Source organism: Schistocerca americana, chromosome 8, assembly GCF_021461395.2.
Source record: "Schistocerca americana isolate TAMUIC-IGC-003095 chromosome 8, iqSchAmer2.1, whole genome shotgun sequence".
Lineage (NCBI taxonomy): Eukaryota > Metazoa > Arthropoda > Insecta > Orthoptera > Acrididae > Schistocerca > Schistocerca americana.
The window spans coordinates 134231232-134257014 of record NC_060126.1 but is presented as its reverse complement, the minus strand read 5'-3'; the positions used below and the strand labels follow the sequence as shown (position 1 = coordinate 134257014).

Sequence of the window (25783 nt, the reverse complement as noted above, 5' to 3'; positions counted from 1 at the left end):
ATAAATGCATCAAAATTTACAGTGCTCTACCCAGTGTCATCAAAAGTCTTGTTCCTGAAACGCCAAAGTTCAAGAGCAAACTGAAGGAATACCTAATACAAAAATCATTCTATTCAGTTTGTGAATTTTTTAGTGCATGGGAGCAAGTTTTTATTATACAATCGAGTTAGCCACGCAATGTAAGCATAAATGTAAATTATTTGTTGCTGTAATGTTATATTTTTGCTCAAATAATTTTATATTGTTAATCTGAATGTGTACACAAAAGTGTTAATTCTGATGTATGTAATATGTTTTTATTCCTTCTAGTGTGCCATGTTGTTACTATGAGTCTTGTCATGAATTAACCATATTGTGTGCTACTGTATTGTTAACATTGTAAAAATACTGACTCATTCCATGTCCTTGCATCTCCATTGCTATCAGGATCTATGGAACTTGCAAGTGTGTGTGTGTGTGTGTGTGTGTGTGTGTGTGTGTGTGTGTGTGGTTTGTTTATTTGTTTGTTTATGTGTGTGTGTCTGATTGTTTGCATGTGCAAATGCACATGCATGGTGCTAAGAAGAGATGGAAATCTGGATTATACTGTCAAATGACACAAAGTAGATAGTTATTCAGTGCTTAGAAATGTGTAACATCGCTTGAAGATGATGGGTACGAAACCCTTCGAAACGTTGCGAGAAGACGACGCCTTTACTCGGCTGATCACCCGAGAAGATTTCACGAATGGAATACGCCGAGAAAGTCTCAAATCACAGTGTACATTAGCTATTGAGCTCTCTGGTTCTTCTAGTAGAAAGCATAAACATTCACTCACAGAGCCAAACAGACAGACAAATGCACATAATTGCCTCTGCAGCAGCACGTGCTTGGGTGTCTGTGTGGTAGTGTATGTGATTGTTTGTATTTCTATGAGAAAAAGGGCCAGGGAGCTAAAAGACAAGAGAACATTGTTTTCTGTTACAGGTGTCTATGCATCCCATATTGATCTGCTATAAGTGAATGGTGCCTTTCCCTTCTTTTATTAGTTGTTCCATCTTAGAATTTCCATTATTGCTATACAACATAGCTAGAGTAGAATATTAGGGAGGGAGGAGCAAAAGAGAGAGAGAGAGAGAGAGAGAGAGAGAGAGAGAGAGAAGTGAAAAACAAAGTATGATGTCAGGACAGAAGAGCATTGGGGGCAAAGGTAGAAAACTGTGGGAGGCAAAGACAAAGACAAAAGAGTAAAAAGGAGTCCTTTACGATTGATCTAGCAGCAATTTAGCCTGTGGGCCTACATAATTCAGAACTAGAGGGTGTGCTGGAGGGAAAACTCTGACCTATGTGGTTCAGATGGAATGATGTTGTTTATGTGGATTGGAGAGTGGTGCTTTGTGTGAGGACGTAGGAGGTTAGAGGATTACCAATGGCACAGTATTTTGAAGCTGCTGCTCAAGTAATTATCATTGTGGTGTGCAGCATGCTTAGCAAGCATGTGTTTGAATTTGTGAGGCCAAACTCAATTTTTGTCAATCAACATTCATATAGGTAGGCAGCTGGTTAGTTGTAAGGTCTTGTAACAGTTAGGTGCAGGATGAGACTATGAGGGTTTATGGATGTAACGGGATATTCAGTAAGTCAGGTGTGTTGGTAGGAGTGTTGATAGATTGTCCTGTGCCTCATTCCAAAACATGAGATAGTGAAAGCCATGGCAAAGATTGTGTTGTGTTTGGCAAGGCATGTGTGTTAAGGATAGTACAATTTAGCAGCAGTGATGATGCCAGGATTGTGGAAAGGTATGAGGTCAGGTATCTTTTTATGGAATAACTGTCTGTAAAGGTTGTTGAAAACTTATAAATATAAGTGAATAACTCCTTTATCACACCAAGCTGCATTGCCTGCAAGTATCAAAATTACATGAGAGTGACATGGAACAGATGACAGCTGTCAAAAAGGACGAACTCTTGTTGGTTAACAATTCTGATATCAACTAAGGCTTCTACGGAAGTATCCAATATGTGGAGGTCAGTGTCCATGAAGGAACAGTAAAACAGATTTGAGAGAGTGTGTAGAAGTACTGGAGGAAAGAGCATTTATCTGTTCATCTGTGAAGGGTTAGGACTGGATGAACTGAAGGCTTTCTTCAGGTGACCAATATACAGAATAACATAAAAAAAGCCATCATCCATTTTCCTATGGCAGATCCATGGATTTGTTGGCAAATTAGGCTTGAAAAAGAAGATGTAAATGAGTCAGAATGTGGTTGGTTAAGCAGATTTGGAATGAGATGATGAGCCATTGGAATAATGGGAAAGGCAGTGTTCCACATCATTTGACAGCACAGAAGTGTTATGCAAGTCAATAGATTTGTTATGACATTACAATATGTACAAATAATTATGTAGCAGTCTCTTAGGGAGGCATGACTGTTCTTGATTTACTTTCTTTACAAAACATTATCACCTCTCGGTTATTGCAATTAATCTGTGATCAACTTTGTGCATATTTTTATTAAACACACATTCTTTTTATTTCAGAGGCCCTTAAGGGCATGGAGAAGGTAGCTGAACATATAAATGAAATGCAAAGGATACATGAAGAGTATGGAGCAATATTTGATCACTTGTTTAGGCAACATCAAAAATCATGTAAACAGGTAATAAGCATAGTATTTCTGTGAAATTAATAAACTGCTACTTTTGTTCATAGGATGGAGTAAACCATTTACTTGCTTCTTATTTACCTATCCAGTTCTAATAATATAGCTCAAACAAATAAAATGCTATCTTGAATCTTTTGATGTTCCACATCCACAGAAAATCGTTAGCACTTAGTTTTTTATATTTATTCTCCTAAGGAGGAAATAAAATGCAGTAGAGTTACATTGCATGTGATTCCTTCAATTATCTACATATTTGAGAATGCTGGTAGTCATTTTACTCAACACTTTATTAGATCACTTCATGTTAAAAGAAACTTGTTAATTCATTTTATTTGGCCTCCAGCATTTAACACTATTTAGCCATGGACAGATGCAATAACTATGATACAAGTCTGTCTTCTATACAGCATTTTAGTAATTACAGACACTCCAGAAAATACACATCACTTGTAATTGACTCTATTGGAAAAATTTAAAAGAAACTTGACACATTCTACTGCACTCAATGCTAGCTGATGTACAGCAAATGACACATGTGGCTCACTTGACACGACAAGGCATGCATTAAGCATAGAAGTGTATAAAAAAGAAAGACATACAAAAGATTTTGACCCACAGAGACCACAGATATTCAACCGAATGCTTTGATTAAGCTCAACAGCTTCCTTTGGAAGTAAAACATTCTACAGTGTTGCACAGGTCACCAGGCTCTTACTTTTGTTTCTTGGGCTGTGCTAATGATCTGTTTGATTCCTTCATACTCATTTTAGATTGGCTGTTAATCATTGGTTTTCCCATGATACTCGATGACTCTGGTAGATTTATGTAAATGCAGATGAAATGGTTACCAAATAATTTGTATTCTCCCTTTGTGTCCATTAGGACTTCAATTACCTTCTTAATGTTTTATTTTTGCCTTTTATGGCATTATCTGGTGCCTATGCAGATTGTTTGTCAAGATTTCCAAATGATCCTGCTTTCTGGTCCAGATGACATCCTTTACAGGTTTTTGTATCACACCACTATTTTCCTGTTTAAGTACACAGTTTTCATAAACTCCTTTTTACATAATTTATATTTCTGAATGGTATTGTGTCTCTGATCCTATATTACATATTTGTTGTATATCGTAATATATGGAAATGTGTGTGCATCATAACAGTCTTTGTTAAATGTCAGATTTCCACTTTATTCTTTGATGTTTACAACTGGGAATATTGTAGCTGACCTATTTCTTTATTGATGTAGTGTTTGTGTTCATAAGTATTTTTACTGTCACAGAATAGAAAATGCATGCTTTTTTTATAATTTTTCTTGATCTTGCAAACTCTATTCACTAATTTGATGTGACGTTCACATAAAAAGAAATGTATAACACAAGCATAATTTGTGACACTGAGTGACTTAGTCTTTGCACGTCTTATCATTTCCGAGTATAAGCATCTTGGTGGTAAATTGAATGGCATAAGAGTGCAAATAATTACCATATTGCATAAAAGTTGTTCTTGAATGTTCAGACATTTTCCAAAGCTGGTGATACATTCTCATTGGATGAGACAGTTTGTAATATTTCTCTTCCCAATAAGCAACACAATTCTAAGATTTCATCTCAGAAGAGCATTACAATTGTAAAATTCATTCCCATATCAATAAGTCTAATAAGGTTTATTAAGTGCATTTTAGGTCTGAAATTTCACTATTCTTGCATTTCATATTTAATATTGGGAAGAGATACTTGCAAACAAATTTACCTATCTTTCTGTCTTGCTTCTAGCTTATTGCCCAAGATCAGATTTGTTATCTGTTGAGAAGAGAAGAGAAATTTGTTAACATCGAGTATAGATTTAAATGTCAGGAAGTTGTTCCTGAAAGTATTTGTATGGAGTGTAGCCACATATGGAAGTGAAATGTGAATGATAAATAGTTTAGACAAGAAGAGAATAGAAGCTTTTGAAATGTGGTGCTACAGAAGAATGCTGAGGATTAGATGGGTAGACCACATAACTAATGAGAAGGTATTGAATAGAATTGGGAAGAAGAGAAATTTGTGGCACAACTTGACTAGAAGAAGGGATCAGTTAGTAGGACATGTCCTGAGGCATCAAGGGATCACCAATTTAGTATTGGAGGGCAGCTTGGAGGGTAAAAATCATAGAGGGAGACCAAGAGATAAATAGATTGCAGCAGGTACTGAGAGATAAAGAAGCTTGCACAGGATAGAGTAGCATGGAAAGCTGCAGCAAACCAGTCTCTGGACTGAGGACCACAATAACAACAACATCTGTTGATTAAAACATGTTTTTCTGCGCTTTTTGAATTTTTTTTTTTTTTTACGCCTACAAAACTTAGTATGTTTACACAACAGAAAACTGTAGATAGACCCATCACAGCATGTTTACAGAACAAATACATATTGTGAAATCAGAGTATTGTTGGTGCATTGCTCATATTTGTAATATTGCTTTCCCTTATAGACTGTTCTTGAAAGATGAACTTTTTAATTACAATAATTTTCTTTTTATGACATTAACTTTGACAAAATTATATATTTTTAGAAATTTCATATTAAAATAGGAATTTAGTATTGGTTACTTAAATTTGTTTCATTTTTACAAAAAAATTCTTTAAAATTTGGAATATTCTTTAAAAAATAATTTTATACAGAAAATGTTGTTTTGGGACAGGAAATCATTTTTTCATATGTCCAAAAGAAGGAGATTTCAAATGGTAATTTTAAAACAATGAATTTTTATGTGTGTAGAAATTTTTGTACACATGATAATTTCATAAATTTTCTTTAAATAAACTGCATTTTTACTATCAGGAGACTGATAACTAAATTCTGAGTAATAAAAATCAATCTGAAAAATCCTAAGTAAAATTTTAACAATTTCTGTAATTTTTAGATCGCCCATTACATATTTTATAGACTGTATAAGAGAAAAAGAAAGTGTTGACTGGATAGACAGCTCCTTCCCAGAAAGAAAATTTTCCTACCCCCAGTTACTTTCGTAGCTTTGCCACTGAATTTAGTTCAGACAGTTAGAATCCAACACTTATGATCCCAATCTTAACAGGATTTCAAAATCTAGCCCAAACAAAAAGAATTTTTTACTTGAGTAGTTTACAAGTAGTTTTATGAGAATGAATCAATCTCTGAATCTAAAAAATTTGCTTCGGGATCTCACATTCACATTTACTGTGCAAGTTATAAGTGCCACTAGTAACACTCAGCAATGTGGTATAGGTTTAATTATTAAGAAGACAGGATAACCTTCTGGAAATCATCATCTTTTTCTCCTCTACCTAAAAGCTGTTAGTCTTGCTTATACTTCCTCCTTTCTCAGTGCTATCATATCTTATACCAACTTTAATTTCATACATCAACTGTTCTCCTATTCTGGCTGGGTTCTGAAAATTCCTTAATGCATTTTACATGTACAAATTAAATAAGAGTGAAGATAAGCCTCATCCTGGCTTTACTCATTTTAATATCTTAGTCTGTGGTTCAGTCTTCCCTATTACTGCATTATAATTCTTGTAGAGATGCAGGGTTATGATTTTGCCCCTATAGTCAATTACCATGTTCTTCATTTCTTGAACTATTTGTTCCAGTCAGTGTTGTAGAACATCTTTTTTATGTGTATGAAGATGATCAATATCGATGTGTTAAATCTCAAGAATTTTTTTGTGTAATTGCTAATAATGCAAGTATTGACTCTCATATTCAACAGCTCCTTCAAGATCATCATTGATCATTTTGATCTATGAAATGATAGATTATCTTGGTTGCTATTTTTCAGGCATGTGATATGAGGCTGAATGCTCTGCACTGATTGCACTTCTTTGCACTGTTGGTCTTTGGAATATATATCATACCTTTCCATTTAAAGCTGTCAGGTATTTCTCCCTTCATATAAATAAATGTTACTTTTACCATTAGCTATACAGTATTTTTCCTACCCCCATGAACCATGGACCTTGCCGTTGGTGGGGAGGCTTGCGTGCCTCAGCGACACAGATAGCCGTACCGTAGGTGCAACCACAATGGAGGGGTATCTGTTGAGAGGCCAGACAAACATGTGGTTCATGAAGAGGGGCAGCAGCCATTTCAGTAGTTGCAGGGACAACAGTCTGGATGATTGACTGATCTGGCCTTGTAACACTAACCAAAACAGCCTTGCTGTGCTGGTACTGTGAACAGCTGAAAGCAAGGGGAAACTACGGCCATAATTTTTCCCGAGGGCATGCACCTTTACTGTATGGTTAAATGATGATAGCGTCCTCTTGGGTAAAACATTCTGGAGGTAAAATAGTCCCCCATTCGGATCTCCGGGCGGGGACTCGAGAGGATGTCGTTATCAGGAGAAAGAAAACTGGCGTTGTACGGATCGGAGCGTGGAATGTCAGATCCCTTAATCGGGCAGGTAGGTTAGAAAATTTAAAAAGGGAAATGGATAGGTTAAAGTTAGATATAGTGGGAATTAGTGAAGTTTGGTGGCAGGAGGAACAAGACTTCAGGTCAGGTGACTACAGGGCTATAAACACAAAATCAAATAGGGGTAATGCAGGAGTAGGTTTAATAATGAATAATAATGTATAGGAAAATAGAAATGCAGGTAAGCTACTACAAACAGCATAGTGAACACATTATTGTGGTTGAGATAGATACGAAGCCCATGCCTACCATAGTAGTACAAGTTTATATGCCAACTAGCTCTGCAGATGACGAAGAAATTGAAGAAATGTTTTATGAAATAAAAGAAATTATTCAGATAGTGAAGGGAGATGAAAATTTAATAGTCACGGGTGACTGAAATTCGTCAGTAGGAAAAGGGAGAGAAGGAAACGTAGTAGGTCAATATGGACTGGGGGTAAGAAACGAAAGAGGAAGCCGCCTGGTAGAATTTTGCACAGAGCACATCCTAATCATAGCTAACACTTGGTTCAAGAATCATAAAAGAAGACTGTGGAAGAAGCCGGGAGATACTGACAGGTTTCAGATAGATTATATAATGGTAAGACAGAGATTTAGGAACCAGGTTTTAAATTGTAAGCCATTTCCAGGGGCAGATGTGGACTCTGACCACAATCTATTGGTTATGAACTGTAGATTAAAACTGAAGAAACTGCAAAAAGGTGGGAATTTAAGGAGATGGTACTTGGATAAACTGAATAAACCAGAGGTTGTACAGAGTTTCAGGGGGAGCATAAGGGAACAATTGACAAGAATGGGCGAAAGAAATACGGTAGAAGAAGAATGGGTAGCTTTCAGGGATGAAGTGGTGAAGGCAGCAGAGGATCAAGTAGGTAAAAAGACTAGGTCTAGTAGAAATCCTTGGGTAACAGAAGAAATATTGAATTTAATTGATGAAAGGAGAAAATATAAAAATGCAGTAAATGAAGCAGGCAAAAAGGAATACAAACGTCTCAAAAATGAGATCGACAGGAAGTGCAAAATGGCGAAGCAGGGATGGCTAGAGGACAAATGTAAGGCTGTAGATAGAGGCTTGTCTCACTAGGGGTAAGATAGATACTGCCTACAGGAAAGAGACCTTTGGAGAAAAGAGAGCCACTTGTATGAATATCAAGAGCTGAGATGGAAACCCAGTTCCCAGCAAAGAAGGGAAAGCAGAAAGGTGGAAGGAGTATATAGAGGGTCTATACAAGGGTGATGTACTTGAGGACAATATTATGGAAATGGAAGAGGATGTAGATGAAGATGAAATGGGAGATATGATACTGCGTGAAGAGTTTGACAGAGCACTGAAAGACCTGAGTCGCAACAAAGCTCTGGCAGTAGACAACATTCCATTAGAACTACTGACAGCCTTGAGAGAGCCAGTCCTGACAAAACTCTACCATCTGGTGAGCAACATGTATGAGACAGGCGAAATACCCTCAGACTTCAAGAAGAATATAATAATTCCAATCCCAAAGAAAGCATGTGTTGACAGATGTTAAAATTACCGAACTATCAGTTTAATAAGTCACAGCTGCAAAATACTAACACGAATTCTTTACAAACGAATGGAAAAACTAGTAGAAGCCGACCTCGGGGAGAATCAGTTTGGATTCCATAGAAATATTGGAACACGTGCGGCAATACTGACCCTACGACTTATCTTAGAAGCTAGATTAAGGAAAGGCAAACCTACGTTTCTAGCATTTGTAGACTTAGAGAAAGCTTTTGACAATGTTGACTGGAATACTCTCTTTCAAATTCTGAAGGTGGCAGGGATATAACACAGGGAGTGAAGGGCTATTAACAATTTGTACAGATACCGGACGGCAGTTATAAGAGTCGAGGGGCATGATAGGGAAGCAGTGGTTGGGAAGGGAGTGAGACAGGGTTGTAGCCTCTCCCCGATGTTGTTCAATCTGTATATTGAGCAAGCAGTAAAGGAAACAAAAGAAAAATTTGGATTAGGTATTAAAATCCATGGAGAAGAAATAAAAACTTTAAGGTTCGCCGATGACATTGTAATTCTGTCAGAGACAGCAAAGGACTTGGAAGACCAGTTGAATGGAATGGATAGTGTCTTGAAAGGAGGATATAAGATGAACATTAACAAAAGCAAAAGAAGGATAATGGAATGTAGTCAAATTAAGTCGGATGATGCTGAGGGAATTAGATTAGGAAATGAGACACTTAAAGTAGTAAAGGAGTTTTGCTATTTGGGGAGCAAAATAACTGATGATGGTCGAAGTAGAGAGGATATAAAATGTAGAGTGGCAATGCAAGGAAAGCATTTCTGAAGAAGAGAAATTTGTTAACATTGAGTATGGATTTAAGTGTCAGGAAGTCGTTTCTGAAAGTATTTGTATGGAGTGTAGCCATGTATGGAAGTGAAACATGGACGATAAATAGTTTGGACAAGAAGAGAATAGAAGCTTTTGAAATGTGGTGCTACAGAAGAATGCTGAAGATTAGATGGGTAGATCACATAACTAATGAAGAAGTATTGAATAGGATTGGGGAGAAGAGAAGTTTGTGGCACAACTTGACTAGAAGAAGGGATTGGTTGGTAGGACATGTTATGAGGCATCAAGGGATCACCAGTTTAGTATTGGAGGGCAGCGTGGAGGGTAAAAATCATAGAGGGAGACCAAGAGATGAATACACAAAGCCAATTCAGAAGGATGTAGGTTGCAGTACTTACTGGGAGATGAAGAAGCTTGCGCAGGATAGAGTAGCATGGAAAGCTTCATTAAACCAGTCTCAGGACTGAAGACCACAACAACAACAACAACAACATACAGTATTTGTTTTCTGTCTCCAAAGAAACAAAGTAGTGTGTGTTTTTGAATGAAATTTTTTGTGCCTTTATATCTTCCTTTAGCTTGACACCACAGAATTTCAATTCTATCATGTCTGCATAGCTTACTACACTTGACACCCACACAGCTGCACAAATTCATTTCATATGAGTTAAGTGATTGGTGGTATCAGTGACCAGTTCTTCAGGTGGAAAATAAATTATAGTTACCAGTCAGTGTGCTGACTAAAAAGTAATTTCAGCAGAAAGTATTATTCTGGGCACCAAGAAACATCAACAGCAATTTGAATTTGTGATAATATATTTCTTACTGTCCTGATTAGTCAGTAACAGTTAATTTGACAGCACTCTGCATTTGTTTCTCCTTTTTTACTATTAAATGCAGTGTCTAGGCATAGGCTGTTTAAATGAATTAAAAATGTCAGTAATGCCATCACTCATGAGTTTTCAGTGTGGCCATGTCATATACAAGGATTAAGTTAGCATTAGCACCATTGTTAGCATCATTGTTTAATCCCTTAAAGCAAAGATATCACTATTACCACATTGTTCATATTCTGGTTTTCCTAAAAGTATCAATGTAAATACTGGCTGCGAAATCCTAACGTGTATAAGTTTATCTCAGCCTGCTACAGTCAGATAGCCTTTTATTGGGAATGAAAGAGTACTGATGCTGGGAGTCATCAACTTTCCTTATTTCAGAAAGAACTTTATCTCTGAAAATAGTTTAGATGTTGTTATTTTACTACGTTTGTAAGTGACTGTTTCTTTTATATTTGAGAGTCTTGGATAGGTTCCACACTTAATATTATTTTATTGTAATTACATGGTAAGTAACAAATGTGGTGTCTATGTTTCAGCCAATTGATCTCTCACCTGGCGATCTTCTTTATTATGGAGGTGTTGAATGGTTGAACATATCTGACTTCCTAGGAAAAATAAAGAAAGGCCTTGAACTCCATGCAATGTGCTTTGTATTCAAGTCAGCAGTTGTGTTCCTCTGTAAGGAACGATTGCGACAGAAGAAGAAACTAATGGTTAGAAATCATATTAATGCTTTTTAAGTAGCATTACATTAATTATTTGAGTGTAATATATTAGACAAACCAGTTTTTTGTTGTATATACTTGAACAATTTCTTGTGATTAAACTCATGAACAATCTTTTCCTCTATTAATAGTACAGAACATATATTAAAAAACTTCTAGTTCAGTATTCTAAAAATTTCATTGTACTACAAACATTTTGTTGTCATAGTTAGGTATAGTGTGATTAATGAATTTTGTTTGCTGTACGCAGGGGGTGTCGAGCAAAGGCAGTTCCAGTGAAGTAGAAATAATTCGATACCAAGTTCTTATTCCTGTAACTGAAGTACAAGTTCGTGCAAGTTCAGCAAAGGACATGGATTCACATTTCCTCTGGGAACTTATACATCTTAGGTCACAACTACAAAGGCGATCAGAAAAGGTTTACGTTCTTTCTAACAGGTAACCTTAATATCAATCTTGACAGCTTCATTACCAATAAAAACCTTCCCTAAAGATTTCTAGTTGAATTGTCCCATATTTGTAACATAAATAATTACTTTAAACATAAATAGACTGTATAGCAAGAAGTGTTATCTTGTACCAATGTGACATCTGTCTTCAAAGAAATTTTACAGCTAGTTAAGTTATTACTATTATATTATAGCTGTACTCTACCAAGATGCAAGAAAAACTGGCCAGTTATGCCAAGTAAAGTACCTTCTTCAAACAAACAGACTGTACTGAAAGTGTTATCTCTCTTTTTGCATTTATTAGGTTGCTGTGTCCAACATGATCTCTTCAGTTACTAGTCACATACTGAGCTGTGCACAGAATAATTTTTCATCTACATACAGTAATACAGAAAAGTTGTGCTTCAAGTTTCCCCAAGCACAGTTTTCTCTGATGGGTTTATCAGAATATCTTGACTGAACCCCTAATTCTTTTAATCTGTGAATTTCTTCATATACTTCTTCACAAAAGAATTGAAGCACCCAGAAGGGGAGGAGGAAACAAAATGAAACTTGACATGTTGAGAGGGTATGTGTTGTTATTTCATTGGTTACAAATTCGAGTCAAATTTACAAATAACTTGGCTGTATGAGCACTGTATTGCACCTATTTTGACCTGAATGCATGCACTGGCTCAGTTGGCAAGGGTGCCGTAAAGCCATTGTATCCTTTCCTGAGGCAAGCCAGCCTGCAAATGTTGTAACTGGTCGTTGATATCCTGGATAGTTGGAAGTATGAGCCCACTTATTAGTATGATGTTGCATCATTTGTGCCTGGCACTGGGAAGGAGTTGATGTCCAAGCTGGTTCCACACATGTTCCATTGGGGACAGATCTGAGGTATTTTGCTGGTCACAGGAGTAGCTCAGCATCTTGCTGACAGTTCATAGAGACACATGCCTTGTGTGGATGAGCACTGTCCTGCTGAAAAATGGCACCACAATACTGTCACATGAGAGGGAAAATACAAGATGTCTGTGATATCCATCAGAGTTCCTCCAACCACTACCATCTGTGACTTAAAGACTTAACCGATGGATCCTTACACCAAGACACCAGGAGTAACACTGCTGTGTGTCTCCAAAAAATAGAAAGAATAGGACCTCTTCCAAGATCAGATGGTCATGTAGGGTAGCACAGAATCGTAATTCATCACTGAACACAATGCAACCTCATTCGTCAGCAGTACATCCTTTTCTGTCACAATACCACTTCATATGCAGCCATTTGTGTTGTAGTGTTAATAGCACCCTATGTGTGGGAGATTAATTCCATCGTCCAGCTAATGGTGCAGGATGACACAGAAAGTTGCAAGCAGTCCGTTACTTGTTCTAGGATGTCAGGCACAAATGTGAAGGGATTACAATGTGCTTGGCACACAGTACAACAGTCCTCCCTTGTGGTGGTCAGATGTGGTCATTTGGAATCTTGAGGATGAGTATGCCTGCCAACATTCCCATTCAGTCCAGCATCAGGCTGCTGTCGTGTCTGATTGCCACACAAATCTGGATATTGTGTGATTCAGCCAGGCAGCCAAATGCAGACTCACAATGATACTGCTCCCAAACTCTGTAAGGTGCTGATAATGATGTCTCACATGCATACACAGAACCTCTGTGTCCTTCACACTGGTTGCTCAACATCTGACATTGTTCACACCATTTACACACTCTACTGGCCTGTTAGTGACAGTAAAAATGAATGACACTAATGCACTCTGGTGGCTGCTCCTACTTGTCACAGAGAATTGCAACACTAATTGTTTACATACTTTCCAATGGTGTGACATGCACAAAGTTATATTGACATTGTCTTCCATATGTTTCACATTTTTGTCATAGAGTGTATATTCATTTTTTCTATTGGTTGCAGTACGAAGAAAAACATTTATGAGTGTGAAATGAACCAACAGATATGTTAATAGACACAAACTGACATTGTGAACTATTTCTGCGTGTTAAATTACACAAGCATGTAGCATAGGTCATTGTGGAAGGAACCAGTTGGAAGAACATCAGTGGTAACAGATGTCAGTACCATGAGTAACTCTGAACAGGCCTCAGAAGGCCCAACAGTACCGACCAATTGCCGTGTCATCTTCAGCCAGTAGGCGTCACTGGATGTGGATATGGAAGGGCATGTGGCCAGCACACTTCACTTCCAGCTGTTGTCGTTCTTTGTGACCAGAGACATTACTTCTCAGTCATGTAGTTACTCAATTGGCCTCACAACTGCTGAATGCATCCAACTTGCTAACAGCACTTGGCAAACCCGGATTGTCACCCATCCAAGTGCTAGCCCAGCCCAACAGTGCTTAACTTCGATGACCATAAATAAAATAAAGTAAAAAGCACTGCTTCAGCCAGTATGCAATTATCCTAGATGTGGATGTGGGCTACGTGATTTTTCAAGAACCCTGTGGCATGCATACTGCAGTGGCTCCCTACATAACTGTGCTGTTTCCTTGGGCTCTGATAATAATGGAAATGTCGTGTGGCTAGGGCCTCCCGTCGGGTAGACCGTTCGCCTGGTGCAGGTCTTTCGATTTGACGCCACTTCGGCAACCTGCGCGTCGATGGGGATGAAATGATGATGATTAGGACAACACAACACCCAGTTCCTGAGCGGAGAAAATCTCCGACCCAGCCGGGAATCGAACCCGGGCCCTTAGTATTGACAGTCTGTCACGCTGACCACTCAGCTACCGGGGCGAACTTGGGCTCTGATGACACCAGCATCCTTGAATACTCCTCTATTCCTCATGGAATAAGCACATAGAACTTGAAACCACCCAATTTACACCTGCTGCAGTGTGATGAAGGCACAAGCAGTCTGCTTGGTTCACAGTACAGTTTTGAGATGCTGCCCACTTCATAAGACTGGCAGTGTTATCTGTTATAAGCACCTAGCCTATGTGGCCAGGATTGGAATTTAGGGTATCCAGTTAGCATTGTCTGGGCCTGGTAAACTGTAGACTGGCAGTGACTTGTCGATAACTCAAACTTTGACCAATTTAGTGTGCTTGTGGTGGAAGGGTTAAAGATCCTTGTTGTGACACAAGACCACACCCAGATTGGGGCACCTGTGCGGAACCAAGTGTCATGTTTCAGATACCTGTGTGAGGAGGGTTCCATCCTTTGCAACAATTCTGCTGGAATTTAGCCATCTTTGGGTGTGACCCTTTATATATTCTATAATACCATCAAAAACTGGTGAAGCCAGTTTGGATTCCAGAGAGATATAGGAATGGAGTGTAGTCATGGATGATAAGCAGTCTACATAAGAAGAGAATGAAAGCATTTGAAACATGGTGCAACAGAAGAATGCTGAAGATTAGATGGGTAGGTTGTGTAATTAATGACAAGGTACTGAATAGAATTGGGGAGGAAAGAAATTTGCGGCACAACTTGACTAAAAGAAGTTATCAGTGAATAGGACACATTCTGGGACATAAAGGAATCACTAGTTTAGTATTTGAGGGAAGTGTGTGGGATAAAAGCCCTAAGGAGAGGCCAAGATATGAATACAGTAATTAGATTGATAAGGATGTACATTGCAGTAGTTATTGGCAGATAAAAAGCCTTGCATAAGATAGAGTAGTATGAAGAGCAGCATCAAACCAATCTTTGGACTAAAGACCAGAACAACAACTAGAACTTTAAGTGTTGCCTTTTGCATAGTTTGCTGACTACCTTCATCATCCTAGCACTTAAAGCACACAGTAAGCACTGTGCATTTCGATTTCTTTGGCTATGTAAGGCAGTAGAAGGAAGAAGAGGCGTTTACAGGCACTCAACTCTATCAGCGCAGTAGAATTATTCTAAACATAAGATGGAACTGTCATTACATATACTGTTAGCTACTGCCAGGAAAGATGACTGTGAAGACATAGGCAAGTGCTTGATCACTGGTTGCACTAGAGTGCATATTTATGACTGGTTAATTGAGATCTGTTATTAAATTGAACTTCGTATTGGACAAGTAGACATGAAATCTTTCAAGCAGGTAATGGACACTGAAGCCTCATTTTTCAGCTTGTGAATAATTGCTTTTGGCCTGAAGCAAGGTCTACTGTGTGAACACTGTAGCCTTCACCATGTTTCTCCATACCATCAGGATTTGTATGTTTCAACACTATGCTGAAGACTTAGTGAGAGGCTTGAATTACTAATACCAAAGGTTTGCCTAGAGTGTAGTCTGCTAAATATGGAACTGAATGTGACTTTTGCCTTTCCTTTCCTTTAATTGCCTTGATCTGGTGTTCAGTAACATGTCAAAATGAGGTTTGTTCAGTGAATACTTGATGTCAGTAGCCTTAGAAATACAAAAAGCTTGGAACTCAGTTGCATTACTAGGTTTCAACAGTGTTTCAATAATGGAAAAATTGACATTTGATGTGCCTGTTGCACTGCAAGATGTATTCTGTATACTCAGTTTGTTCTTGGAGAATTTAATTCTTGTTTAAGTTCAACTCAAGGTCTGCTTCTTGGAAGCAAGAGAAAATACCTCGAGGATGTTCAAGTGGTCTTGTCGATCAACGCCAGTAACAATTGTGTTAGGGAAGGTTGCAAATGTGGTATACCTCGAGAAATTCACAGATGCACTAACCTTTCTGAATGATAGTTTTTTGTAATGATACATTCCAGCTGAAGTGTTGATTATCAGTACTTGGTTTGACACCTCAGCAAGCAGTGAAAGTTCTATCTTTGAAAAGTATTTACACCCATCACCTCAGAAAGCAGATCATATTGACAAATAATGAGGTAGTTTTGTCAATAGCATTTGTGCCCTTTAGCTTTATTGTTCCCTTGAAATCATTACATAGCTCTAACAAATTGATAATGGTTTAGTCCAGTCACTAATGATTACAGGCTCAACCAAGGCTTATGTTTTTTTAGTTACAACATGGTCCAGGGTCATGATAAACTTCTTGAAATAAATTAGTTTCCTGCACTGGCTGTTGTTTTGTCTCATTTCATTTTGCATTCTATGATGTTTTGGCCATGTAGTAAAACCAGCACATGACCAGGCATGAGAGCTGTAGCCATGATATCCATTTCTGTGCAGACAGTAAGGAGCACACAGCCAAGCCATTTATTAGTATGAGGGAGCAATGAACAGAGTCAGTGACAGCTCTTGGCAAACAAGTCGAAGATAAACTTGTGTGGATAAGTATGACTAATGTTTTTAAATTGTATGTTTCTACCAGGCTCCTTCTTTAACAAGGAAAAAGAATGACCCTGCACAAAAGAAAGAAAGGGGAACAATTGGCATAAATCATTTAAAACTGAAAAATAAATGCAAGATGAGATCACGTGACATCATCCTGAATTATAATACTGTAGGATGTGAAAGCATCTACTCCACAAATAATAGTGATGTGAACCAAAGTGTATAAATAACTTGTATGTGGCCTTCATGGAAAGCTACCGTTGATTGTGATTTTCTGTTTAAAAGAAAAGGAATAAATTAACAATAGGGTTTAATTTTCCATTGATAATCAGGTCATTAGAGACATGTAACTAAAATACATTAGCCATAATGGTTGGGGACAGCAGATGTGTCTCAAGTTGTTAATACACTCCTTCATTAACTGAGATGTCATCTTTCTACCTGAAAGGGGACCTCACTGTCATTAATATGGAATATTAGGAAAACTTAGCAATGATTATTTTAGGTTTTAAGTCATTGTAAGATCATTTATTTAGCTTATAAACAAGAGTGGGCACAGTACCAACCCATTTGGCATGCTACGTGTTATGTTCTACCATTTTGAATCTATTTTCATACCTGAGATATAGTATGTTAATAAAACCCACTTTCTGCTGTTATGGAGGTAAAATTACATCCATGCAACAAGAATGCCATGTAGCATAACACTTTAGTTTGCTAAGTAGAATTTTGTGATCCACAGAAACAAAGGCTTTGACAAAGACACATAATATACCAACAGGAAAAAGTTTCTTTTATAGCTCTGATAGCCCTTCATATGTGAGGTCTTACAGTGCTCTTGTATGTGGAACCCTTTGTGAAAGCCAAATTGAGATCCAATTAAAATGTTTTGCTCAGTTAAGTGAGTCAGTATTCTACCATAGACCACTTTCTCAAGCACTGTTAATAAGGACAGAATGAGTGATATAAGTGTGGAGGAAGAGGTAGTCAGGTGTTACTTCAGCATATTTAATTCTGTCAGGACATGTGCCAAGAGTCATTCATTGATTACCCAGATAGCACAAGGGTAATCGTATCAATATACTAACAGTGGAAAATCCAGAATGGAATAACAACAATATTATGAAAAGTATACATTGCTACTCACCACAAGGAAGAGGAGCTGAGTTGCAGATATGTACAATAAAAAGACTGCTACACATTTAACATTTCAGACAAAAAGTCTTTCTTCCAGAATAGAAAAAACAGACACATATATAATAGAAAGAAACATTCCACGTGGGGAAAATATATAAAAACGAAGATGCTGTAACTTACCAAATGAAAGCATTGATATGTTGATAGAGACAATAAAAAACACACAAACACACACACAAATTTCAAGCTTTCGCAACCCAAGGTTGCTTCATCAGGAAAGAGATAAGGAGAGAGAAAGACGAAAGGATGTGGGTTTTACGGGAGAGGGTAAGGAATCATTCCAATCCCGGGAGCAGAAAGACTTACCTTAGGGGGAAAAAAGGACAGGTATACAATCGCAGCCTTCCCTATCCTCCGGCTCCTACCCTTGTAACCGCCCCTGGTGTAATACCTGTCCCATGCACCCTCCGACCACCACCTGCTCCAGTCCTGTAACCCGGAAGGTGTACACGATCAAAGGCAGAGCCACGTGTGAAAGCACCCACGTGATTTACCTACTGACCTGTCTACACTGTGAAGCCTTCTATGTGGGAATGACCAGCAACAAACTGTCCATTCGCATGAACGGACACAGGCAGACAGTGTTTGTTGGTAATGAGGATCACCCTGTGGCTAAACATGCCTTGGTGCACGGCCAGCATATCTTGGCACAGTGTTACGCAGTCTGGGTTATCTGGATACTTCCCACTGACACCAACCTATCAGAACTCCGGAGATGGGAACTTGCCCTTCAATATATTCTCCCTTCCCATTGCCCACCAGGCCTCAACCTCTGCTAATTTCAAGTTGCCGCCCCTCGTACATTACTTGTCACTCAACAACATCTTTGCCTCTGTACTTCCGCCTCGACTGACATCTCTGCCAAAACTCTTTGCCATTAGATAAGTCTACTGTGTCTGTATATGTGCGGATGGATATATATGTGTGTGTGTGTGTGTGTGTGTGTGTGTGTGTGTGTGTGTGCAAGTGTATACCTGTACTTTTTTCCCCCTAAGGTAAGTCTTTCCACTCCCGGGATTGGAATGACTCCTTACCCTCTCCCTTAAAACCCACATCCTTTCGTCTTTCATTCTCCTTCCCTCTTTCCTGATGAAGCAACCTTGGGTTGCAAAAGCTTGAAATTTGTGTGTGTGTTTGTGTGCTTTTTATTGTGTCTATCTACCAGCGCTTTCTCATTTGGTAAGTCACAGCATCTTTGCATCTTTGTTATATAAAGGTGCTAAAGAAGAACTCCAGAATTTCCTCTCCAACCTCAACTCCTTTGGTTCCATCAGATTCACCTGGTCCTACTCCAAATCCCATGCCACTTTCCTCGACATTGACCTCCATCTGTCCAATGGCCAGCTTCACACATCCGTCCACATCAAACCCCCCAACAAGCAACAGTACCTCCATTTTGACAGCTGCCACCCATTCCATATCAAACAGTCACTTCCCTACAGCTTAGGTCTTTGTGGCAAACGAATTTGCTCCAGTCCTGAATCCCTGAACCATTACTCCAATAACCTGAAAACAGCTTTCGCATCCCGCAACTACCCTCGCGACCTGGTACAGAATCAAATAGCTAGAGCCACTTCCTCATCCCCTCAAACCCAGTATCTCACACAGAAGAACCCCAAAAGTGCCCCACTTGTGACAGGATACTTTCCGGCACTGGATCAGACTCTGAATGTGGCTCTTCAGCAGGGATACAACTTCCTCAAATCCTGCCCTGAAATGAGATCCATCCTTCATGAAATCCTCCCCACTCCACTAAGAGCGTCTTTCCACCATCCACCTAACCTTCGTAACCTCTTGGTTCATCCCTATGAAATCTGCAAGCCACCTTTCCTACCCTCTGGCTCCTACCTTTGTAACTGCCCCCTGTGTAAGACCTGTCCCATGCACCCTCCCACCACCACCTACTCCAGTCCTGTAACCCGGAAGGTGTACACGATCAAAGGCAGAGCCACGTGTGAAAGCTCCCCCGTGGTTTACCAACTGACCTGTCTACACTGTGAAGCCTTCTATGTGGGAATGACCAGCAACAAACTGTCCATTCGCATGAACTGACACAGGCAGACAGTGTTTGTTGGTATTAAGGATCACCCTGTGGCTAAACATGCCTTGGTGCACGGCCAGCACATCTTGGCACAGTGTTACACCGTCCGGGTTATCAGAACTCCAGAGATGGGAACTTGCCCTTCAATATGTTCTCTCTTCCCATTACCCACCAGGCCTCAACCTCTGCTAATTTCAAGTTGCCGCCGCTCGTACCTCACCTGTCTTTCAACAACATCTTTGCCCCTGTACGTCCGTCTCGACTGACATCTCTGCCCAACCTCTTTGCCATTACATATGTCTGCCTGTGTCTGTATATGTGCAGATGGATGTGTGTGTGTGTGTGTGTGTGTGTGTGTGCACGAGTGTATACCTGTCCTTTTTTTCCCCCTAAGGTAAGTCTTTCTGCACCCGGGATTGGAATGACTCCTTACCCTCTCCCGTAAAACCCACATCCTTTTGTCTTTCCCTCTCCTTCCCTCTTTCCTGATGAAGCAACCTTGGGTTGCGAAAGCTTGAAATTTGTGTGTGTGTTTGTGTGTTTTTTATTGTCTCTATCAGCGTACCAATGCTTTCGTTTGGTAAGTTACAGCATCTTTGTTTTTATATATATTTTTCCCACGTGGAATGTTTCCCTCTATATATATGTGTCTGCTTGTGACTGTGTATGTGCGGATGGATATTTGTGTGTGTGCGAGTGTATACCTGTCCTTTTTTCCCCCTAAGGTAAGTCTTTCCACTCCCGGGATTGGAATGACTCCTTACCCTCTTCCTTAAAACCCACATCCTTTCGTCTTTCCCTCTCCTTCCCTCTTTCCAGATGAAGCAACCGTTGGTTGTGAAAGCTTGAATTTTGTGTGTATGTTTGTGTTTCGTTTTGTAAGCCACATCATATATATATATATATATATATATATATATATATATATATATATATATCTGTGTGTGTGTGTGTTTTCTATTCTGGAAGAAAATATATAAATATTTCATAATATTCCTCTGTAATGAGGAAAAGCTCAAATATTATTTTGAGCTTTTCCTCATTACAGAGGCTCATCTCCAACATAATAATTTACTTAGAAATAACTATACACAGAATGAACGCAGAATAAATGCATGTTGCTGTGTACTTTGTGGCAGTCATGATGTAACAAGAAGGATGAATAGAGAGTGCTATCTATGTAATCACGTATGCATTGTGGTGAGCTCAAACCATGTGACCTGCGACAAGCAGGATCATACACCTGGAGACTTGCGTGTACTGGTCCGTTGCTCAGCTCACACTGTTTCTGCTTTGTCTCGTGCACACCTGTGTGCGTTGCACTATTGGCAAAATTTTGCCTAAAGGAAAATCAGTTGATGCCGGGCTCCACTAGCTAATGCTATCTGTGACTGTGGCTCAGACATCTCTTGATGTGGCAGTCTCAATATTCTGCTGGAAAGATCACCCTGGGAGACAGACTTTCAACTTTTTAGCAATCTGATGAATTCTGAATTCTGTAATTGCTCTAGAGCCTGCATTTTTAAAAATAATGTCTGTTGGCAGTGCATGCAGTTTCTGCACAAGCAGATTTAATGCATCTGTATTTGGTTGTTTATTACTGGGTAAGGTGTTTGCTGCCACTGTGGGGAAGTAACCATTGAATTTGATGGCGAACAGTATTATTAATAATTTCACACTTTTTTTTTTTTTTTTTTTTTTTTTTTAGTGGTGCAGTTATCTATAAAGAAGTACTATCGAAAAAGACTCCTCAATTACATAAAATTGTCCAGTTCATAAAATGCAATGACTGCAATATCAGCCAATCATGCTTGCAGCTATTCATCCCAGTAAATACTTAGACGTAACAGTTTGTGAGGACAGGAAATGGAATGATTGCATAGTCATAATTGCAGGCAAAGCAGTTGACACACTTTGCATCTTCCCTGTATTTTGCAAATGAAACAATCAGCCTACAAAGGAAATTGTGACCCCTCCTCAAAACTTGCTCAAATGTGTGGGACCCATAGTAAATAGTACCAACATGTGTATTGAATGTATACAAAGAAGGGCAGCACAAGTGCTCACAGTTTGTTTGACTCATGGGAGAGTGTCACAGAAATACTGTCATATTTGGACTGGCAGAAACTTGAAGAGAGATATCGGCTATCCCATGAAAGCCTAGTTATAAAGTTACAATATCCAGTATTAAGTCATAAATATAAGATAATACTACAGTCCCCCATGTGTTGCTCCCATAGAGACCAAGAAGTCAAGATTTAACTAATTACAGAATATGATATTGCAGTCCCTCTGTTATTCTGATTATGATGCAAAGTTCCTTTGGACATTCCAGGCAATGTGGCGACTGCAGCCATTATGAACCACATCAAATGAATTTGCAATTGCAAACAAGGACTACCATCACCTGTAGGATGGTATGACAGCAATGAAAATTTGCGCCGGACTGGGACTTGAACCCGGATTTCCCACTTATCACATCCAGTCGCCTTACCCTTTGGCTATCCATGCATGACCTATGGCCAGACCCAAACTTCCATATGTCATCAACCATGTGTCTAAGACCTATACTTGTACATCCATTATGTATATTCCCGTACAGGTCAGACATTATACTTGAAAGTCGCTTTCCTGATATCAGCAGATAAATACGAAATTGCAGTGCCTGTGTTATTCTGATTATGATGCAAAGTTCCATGCAGTAATGTCGAAAGGAACAGGCACTGTGGTGACCACAGCTTTTATGGGTTCGAGTCCTAGTCCGGCACAAACTTTCGTTGTCGCCATTCCATTCTACAGCTAATGGCAGCCCTCATTCGCAAATGTGAATTCATTTGATGCGTTTTGTAATGGCTGTGGTCACCGCAGTGCCTGTTCCTTTGTACATGCAGGCATCATAATCAGAATAACACAAGCACTGCAATATCGTATTTATTTGCCGATAGCAGACAAGCGACTTTCAAGTACAACATCTGACCTGTATGGGAAGATACATAAGGGATGTATGAGTACAGGTTGTAGATGCATGGTTGACAGCATGTGGAAGTTTGGATCTGGCAGTGGGTCATGCATGGATAGCCAAATGGTTAGGGGACTGCTGGCGATAAGTGGGAAATACAGGTTAGAGTCCCAGTCCAGCACAAATTTTCAATGTTGTCATTCCATTTTATAGCTGATGGTAGTCCTTATTTGCAATTGTGAATTCATTTGATGTAATTACTGAGTGGATAGAAGTATGTGAGTAATGTTTCTTCCCACACCCCACATGCAATTTGAATGAGGAGAAACCATATATTTGGTACAATGGGAAATACCTTCTGTCATACATTTCACAGTGGTTCACAGAATATCAATGTAGATAATTCCATAAATAATTTATCAGATCAACTGTTTTATTATTATTATTATTATTATTATTTGGGCCCACTGATGTCCGCCTTGTGCCTTAAGGCTCTCCTCTCCTTCCTATGATGAATTCCATTCATTTGCTTATCTTTGTACTCTTTAAACATCAATCTCATTTCTTTTTCCTCTCAACCTGTGTGTCCTTTGACATCATAGATATAAGGGCAAAGAGAAAAAATGTAATTCATATGATTAACACTCTGAAATCATTAAACTATTACTGTCTCAATGAAAAACCCACTAGACTGAACGCATGCCTTGATAACATAATTAGCAATGTGCAAAGAGACTCCATACAAAGTGATGTAATAGAATTAGGAATATCAGATCATGCAGGGCTATGGCTTCAAATAGAAAAGTTAGCCTTCAGTTCTACAGAGAGAGAAGTTACATATAAAATTCTAGGTGAATCCAATGTAAACAAAATGATAAACCAGTTAAAAGAAATGGATTGGACTCATGTAATGGATAACAAGAAAACTATTAATAAATGTTTTTCCATTTTCCTGACAGAGATCAAGCATATAGTAGAAATGACATGCCCCTTGGTAACCAAAAGGTACCAGAGTAATATTACTCATAAGCAACAAAATACTAACAAGTGGAACACCCCACAACTTAACAAACTCAGAATACTACTGATGATTATGAAAGACAAATCTCATAACAGTGATAGGGACAAGGAAAATTACACTAAAATGAGAAACCTTTACAGATTAGAAATAAAAAATGCTAAGTGCTGTGCAAATGATGAATATATTTTAAATTCTAAAAATAAATGTAAAGCTGCCTGGGCTGTCATTAAAAGGGAAATAAATAATACCAATAAAGAAAGGAGTATCCCTATTGACTGCAATATTCTCAATGAATATTTTGTAAATAGTGTCACCACCCCACCCATCAATTCTGCCTCCGATGCAGAAGCATTGCTCACTTGTGCAAAACAGACAAGAAGAGAGTAGTTCACTTGGACCCAAATCACATTAAATGATATTCATAAGTCAATAAACAAATTAAATAATTCCAGAACAGAAGATTATTATGGACTCAGTAATCTCATCATTAAATGTATAGCAAAAGAAATTGAAATGCCACTTCTCTCACTATCAAACAGAGTACTTGATGAAGGAATATTCCCCGACTGTCTTAAGCTCACAGTTACATTGCCTGTGTATAAAAAAGGTGAAAGAAACCTCCCAAATAACTACAGACCCATTTCAATAGTACCAATCATATCCAAGTTAGTAGAAAATTGTGTGCATGAGCAGATATACAGGTATTTTGAAACCAACGAAATTTTAAATGAACAACAGTTTGGCTTCAGGTCACACCTATCAACTGTAAAAGCAGTAGAAGCTTTGGTAAGCAATGTTTATGAAGGGTATGAAAACAGGGTATCAATGTCTGGAACACTTATTGACCTAAGTAAAGCTTTTGACTCGGTGTCACATGACATACTCATCAAAAAGTTAAAATACTATGGCATTTAAGATGACACACTCCGACTTTTCAGATCTTATCCAAGCAATAGGTTACAACTTGTGTATGCAAATGAGCAGAGGTCAGAAATACTCCCTATACAAAGAGGAATACCCCAAGGCTCTGTTCTTGGACCTTTTCTGTTCGTTGTCTATGTTAATGACTTCTCGAATTACATACCGTGTAAGAACATACTATATGCTGACGATATGACATTAATAAGTACAGGAAAGAACTTACAGAGTGTACTGGACAAAAATAGATAAATGATGCAAATGGCTAATTACTGGTGTCAAGCTAACCAGCTGTGCATAAATCAAACAAAAACAGACGAAATAATATTTAATCTCAAAGTAACTGAAAATTAAAACAAAACAGTGAAATTACTTGGGCTAATCATAGACCAAAAGCTCTCATGGGAAGGACATACCAATTATCTATGTAGTAAACTAGCACGAGTACTTTTCTTATTGTATAAATTAAGAAACAGTGTGAGCAAGCAATTGGTACTCCACTCATACTATGCTTTTTTTCATTCCCAACTGCAATATGGAATATTGCTTTGGGGTAACTCCCCAGGGGCTGAATGTATTTTCAGATGGCAGAAGAAAGCAGTCAGGTGCATGGAGAGGTTAGCACCCAGAGAGTCCTGCAGAAATTATTTTAAATCTCTTGGCATAATGACAGTGCCAAGCATGTAACATATATAACTGTCTAATATATGCCAGAGAAAATCTGAAAAAATTGAACATGAGATGTGATGTGCATGCACACAGTACAAGAAACAGTCACCTGCTGGACTTGCCTTCCACAAGACTTGCTGTAGTCCATAATAACTACAAGTATTTAAGCATAAAATTTTTCAATAAGTTACCATGTTCAGCTCGTACAGTAACACTAAATAAATATAAGAATACATTGCAAACCTGGCTAAAAAACAACGAATTCTATACAACTGAAGAATTCTTAGAAACTAATCATCAAAATATATGTTTTACCTAAGTTATGAAGAAAATGTTTTGATATTA

At 38.5% G+C, this 25783-nt stretch overlaps 1 protein-coding gene across 1 annotated transcript in view; it reads left to right on the top strand.

Moving 5' to 3' along the window:
• LOC124544796 (protein still life, isoforms C/SIF type 2-like) overlaps positions 1-25783 on the top strand; it is a 600560-nt gene that overhangs the window by 539680 nt on the left and 35097 nt on the right. The window contains exons 14-16 of the mRNA XM_047123478.1: positions 2520-2638; positions 10785-10961; positions 11224-11411. Of these exons, the coding sequence (XP_046979434.1) occupies positions 2520-2638; positions 10785-10961; positions 11224-11411 (484 nt within the window). The remainder of the gene's footprint in view (positions 1-2519; positions 2639-10784; positions 10962-11223; positions 11412-25783) is intronic.